Source organism: Metopolophium dirhodum, chromosome 7 (assembly GCF_019925205.1).
Source record: "Metopolophium dirhodum isolate CAU chromosome 7, ASM1992520v1, whole genome shotgun sequence".
Classification (NCBI taxonomy): Eukaryota; Metazoa; Arthropoda; class Insecta; order Hemiptera; family Aphididae; genus Metopolophium; species Metopolophium dirhodum.
This window is the reverse complement of record NC_083566.1, coordinates 24,130,649-24,134,836: the sequence shown is the minus strand read 5'-3', so window position 1 is coordinate 24,134,836 and position 4,188 is coordinate 24,130,649. Positions and strand designations below refer to the sequence as shown.

General features: G+C 29.4%; 1 protein-coding gene across 1 annotated transcript; it reads left to right on the top strand.

Annotated features, from left to right (window-relative positions):
- The first annotated feature begins 2,936 nt into the window (after positions 1-2,936).
- LOC132949603 (zinc finger BED domain-containing protein 5-like) lies at positions 2,937-3,876 on the top strand. Its single transcript, XM_061020583.1, has 2 exons — positions 2,937-2,946; positions 3,008-3,876. Exon 2 carries the CDS (start codon positions 3,012-3,014, stop codon positions 3,654-3,656), a length of 645 nt encoding a protein of 214 aa, XP_060876566.1. The 5' UTR covers positions 2,937-2,946; positions 3,008-3,011; the 3' UTR covers positions 3,657-3,876.
- The last annotated feature ends 312 nt before the right edge of the window (positions 3,877-4,188 follow it).

Here is a 4,188-nt window from a genome sequence, read left to right as displayed (position 1 = left end):
TTATACGGCCCTAATCCCTATGATATAGAATATAGATATTAGGTGAACAATAGAAGTTAAGTATGTGACACTAAATTAATAGCTATCTATAACTTATAACGTTGTATTTGGAAAAAAAAATACCAGTTATTAATTAAAATTGTATCTTATGACTATTATCAGTTATAAGTTATAACATATATTTCTATAAATTAAACCAAAACATATATATATATTTATATATATTGAGTACCCTATAAAGGTATGCACCTATTAATTATAATTATTCTACGAACAGGGACTGGAAAAACGACGACGACGTTTATATCTCGCGTATTTTATACATTTCTAGTCCGGAACTAAAATATGCGCCTACAACACTTGGATAGCACATTTTTCGTGACATTAAATATTTGTTTTAAGTCTTAAAAGTAAATTTAAGCCCCAAAAGAATATAAAAACAAACTTACTTTAATTATCGACTCCTTCGGCGGAATCCGTGACGTGTGTGAATTGCGACGCCCATGAGGAAACGCTCCAGAATACAGCCAGAACTTAGAATATCTTCTTTGCTTATTGAAATTTTAGAATTTTTAGTCGAATGTGTCTTCTGCAACGACTCTGAGATTTGCCATAGATAAATAAATAAATGATAGATATTATACTAGGTACATCAATATGATTAATCCACGGATATAATATAATGCAACTTTTTGTATCAAAGAGTTCCGTGTTAAGGAACAATTTGTTCATTGAAATTTGATATGACAATAAACCAAAATAGTTTATAATTTTGATAATAATAATATGATATGGGTATTATTTAAATTATTATTTTCGTTTATCAATTTAATTATTGATTAAGGTGGTGAATAGATATCAGAAGCACAATAATATTTTTTTAAGAGCATATTGTATTTTATGAATTATTAAATAAAAATGTAATTACTGGATTTTAGAGGTACAGTAAATTCATCAAATACTATAATACCAACTAGATTTCTAAAACTCCGAGTCCATAATTCTAGATTCTGAGCGGATCGATGACTATATTAATTTTACAATGATGTGTTCTTTATTTTTTAATATTTTTAACTATTTTTTCTTGGTGGTCTGTGTAAACGATAAGTATTCGTAATAAAGATTCAATTTTCATATATAATATTATTTTATAGGCACTCAGTATATGTAATCATATGTTTATTTTTAGTTTAGTTTAGTTGTAGGTATTTAGTAAATAATAATAGGTATACGAAATTGTTTTTTCGAATAGCAATTTATTGTTTGTATTAGTACCTACACCATAATAGGGAACTAAAATTTTGTAAATGATGTACAAATGTATTTTTGGTGTTTTAAGGCTGCCGTAAGATCAATTTATGAGAATCCTTGCATTAAATTGTTAGGATTATTTGATATGAATAATTATTTTATTACATATAGGTAAGTCGATCAGAAACTATATTTACACTGAATGTTAATAGTAAAAAGCTATTAAAATATCTATTATTTGTATTTATTTGTTAATAATAATTAAGACTTAAATATTAGCAGTAATCTTGTTCCTTTCACAAAATGTTTTTTAATTATTTTTAATTTAATTTACATTTATGCGTTTGGCATTTATCCCAAAGTTATCTCTGAATAATAATTCAATGATTCAATTTAATAGTTACATTATATGGATTATAAAAACTACAGTTTCCAGCTTCTACTACAACATTGTTTTATGTTTTTAATTTTTTAAATTCAGTCTGCACCTTGTGTCGGTGATTTTACACGTAATATAATAAAATTGATACTAGTGATGAGTAGGTTTGATTGTTTAATCAAATTATTTACACGATTTCAATAAAAAAATATCTATGAAGTATAAACATCCGCATTTCTATTAACTATAAATTCATAATTGTATGAGCTATACATGTTACATATATTTTTCGAAAAAATTATTTAAAAAAACAAGAATAATTCCTATTTTACGCCTAATTTAAGTCTAAAAAGTAAATGTAAAATAGTAGGTAATAATATGAAAACAAACTTACTCGTAAACATCTACTCTTCCGGTGAAACGTAGCTAGAGTGCCGCCATCGCCGAAGAAACAGCCATCTTCATCCATCTCCATCTAATCATCTCACTCCGATGAACTGAAACTTGAAAGTATCGAAATACTTTATGAAAATAACCTGATCATAATGAAATTTGCGAGTTTTTATTAAAACTTACATTATAATATATACGGTTTAACGAACTGTCTGTTTATATTAGTGGCTTATTGTTTTTTTGTTCACTGAAATCAAAATATACAATATATTAGATTTATAATACAATAGTATTTGCTGAAATTATTAGAATTGTTAACCGTCGCCGACGAATTTCGACAATTGACGATTGCCATAGATATTATAAAATATATTATTTATTATGATAAATCCATAGAACTTATATATTATAGTATTATCTAGTACAGCGGTTCCCAAACTGTGCACCGCGGTGCCCTAGGGGCACCGCGAGCACTTTCTGGGGGCGCCGCGGTCTACGTTTCATAAGTTTAAAATGTATATAAAAACCATATGCCCAATTACTGGGTTTGATATTTATCAGTATAATATTATTACTAGATATGATTTTATGGGTAATAAATTATTACAAATAATTGTTGATTGTTGACTGATTGTACCTTTATTATATTCTAATCATGTCAGACGATGTATTCAATTAACTATTACTTATTAGTCTGTTATTTCAAACTGACAACGAAAATGCACTGAGAGCTTCCTACATGGTGAACTACCGAATTGCTCAAAAAGGTGAAGCTCATACTATTGCTGAAACGCTTATAAAACCATGTCTTATTGATATAGCAACTTGTATGCTTGACGAAAAATTTGGCGAGGCTCTTACGCCGTTAATGGAATTACGAACTGAAGTTCTTTCATTTTTAATGGACCACAACGTTACATTGGGTAAAATCATGAATGATGTAACACGGCTCTGTCAATTTTCATACTTGGCTGATATTTTTAGCAAAATGAACGAGCTCAGCCTTTCCTTACAAGGAAGGACTATGACAATTTTTGATGCCAGCCACAAAGTAAGTGCATTCAAAAGGAAAATTGATTATTGGGCACAGTGTACTACTAAAGGCAAATTTGAATGTTTTCCAATAATGCAAGCCTTTTTGGAAGAAAATGATGAGCAGGCTTCTACTAATATTGTCAACGAGATTATTGAGCACCTCAAACAGCTAAAAAATTCTTTTGAGCAATATTTTCCTGCAGATCGGGAAGTATTGTTGAAAGACCATGAATGGGTACTGAATCCATTCTCAGTTTGTATGAAACCTTCAAGCTTATCTTCAAGTGATTACGAAAGGTTGATCGATTTAACTTCTGACTTAATATTAAAATCTTCCTTCAACAGCAATGCGTATGCCGAATTTTGGTTAAGTTTGAAAGACAAAAGTTATGAAGGTTTAAGCGAGAAAGCGAAAACACTATTTTTACCCTTTGCCACTACTTACTTATGCGAGTCAGGATTTTCGTCATACGCTGCAACTAAAACCAAATACCGCAATCGCCTCAATGTTGAACCTGACCTCCGACTCCAATTATCAAAAATAAAACCTGACATTGCAAAACTGTGCCAAAATAAGCAGCCACATACATCACATTAATTAAAATTAAATTGTAAATATTTTTCATTTGTTATATTTTTATGTAATAATTATAATCATAATAACAATAATTTTTATTTATTTATCTTTTTAAAAATGCATTAATTTATAATTAAATTAGTTGTGTAGCTTAGAATGCTTAGATTGTATTAGGTTTAATAAAATTAATAAAATTGGTTCTCAATGAGTACTTTTTTTGTTCTATCTTTCATGTTATATACAGCAGGGCACCGTGGCTAACTTGGTGCCTCTAAAAGGGCACCGCGGAAAAAACAGTTTGGGAACCGCTGATCTAGTACTATCAGTATTATCAGTACCTATACGGTATATTGATAAATCGTATGTTCTTTTACAGAAATCTTTGTCATCTGCAATGCACCTATTCTGGTTTTCTATTTCAATTATAGTTCGCATGCCAAATTTAACTATACAAACTGGTCCAGGCGCGGACTGGCTGGGATGCTGGGATGCTGGGATGCTACAGCATCCCTTGCCCTAAAATATATTTGCCTAATATTATTTATTATATATT

What these genes read in the sequence shown, in the direction of transcription:
- LOC132949603 (XM_061020583.1), top strand. Translation starts at nt 3,012, where the DNA reads ATGAACGAGCTCAGCCTTTCCTTACAAGGAAGGACTATGACAATTTTT.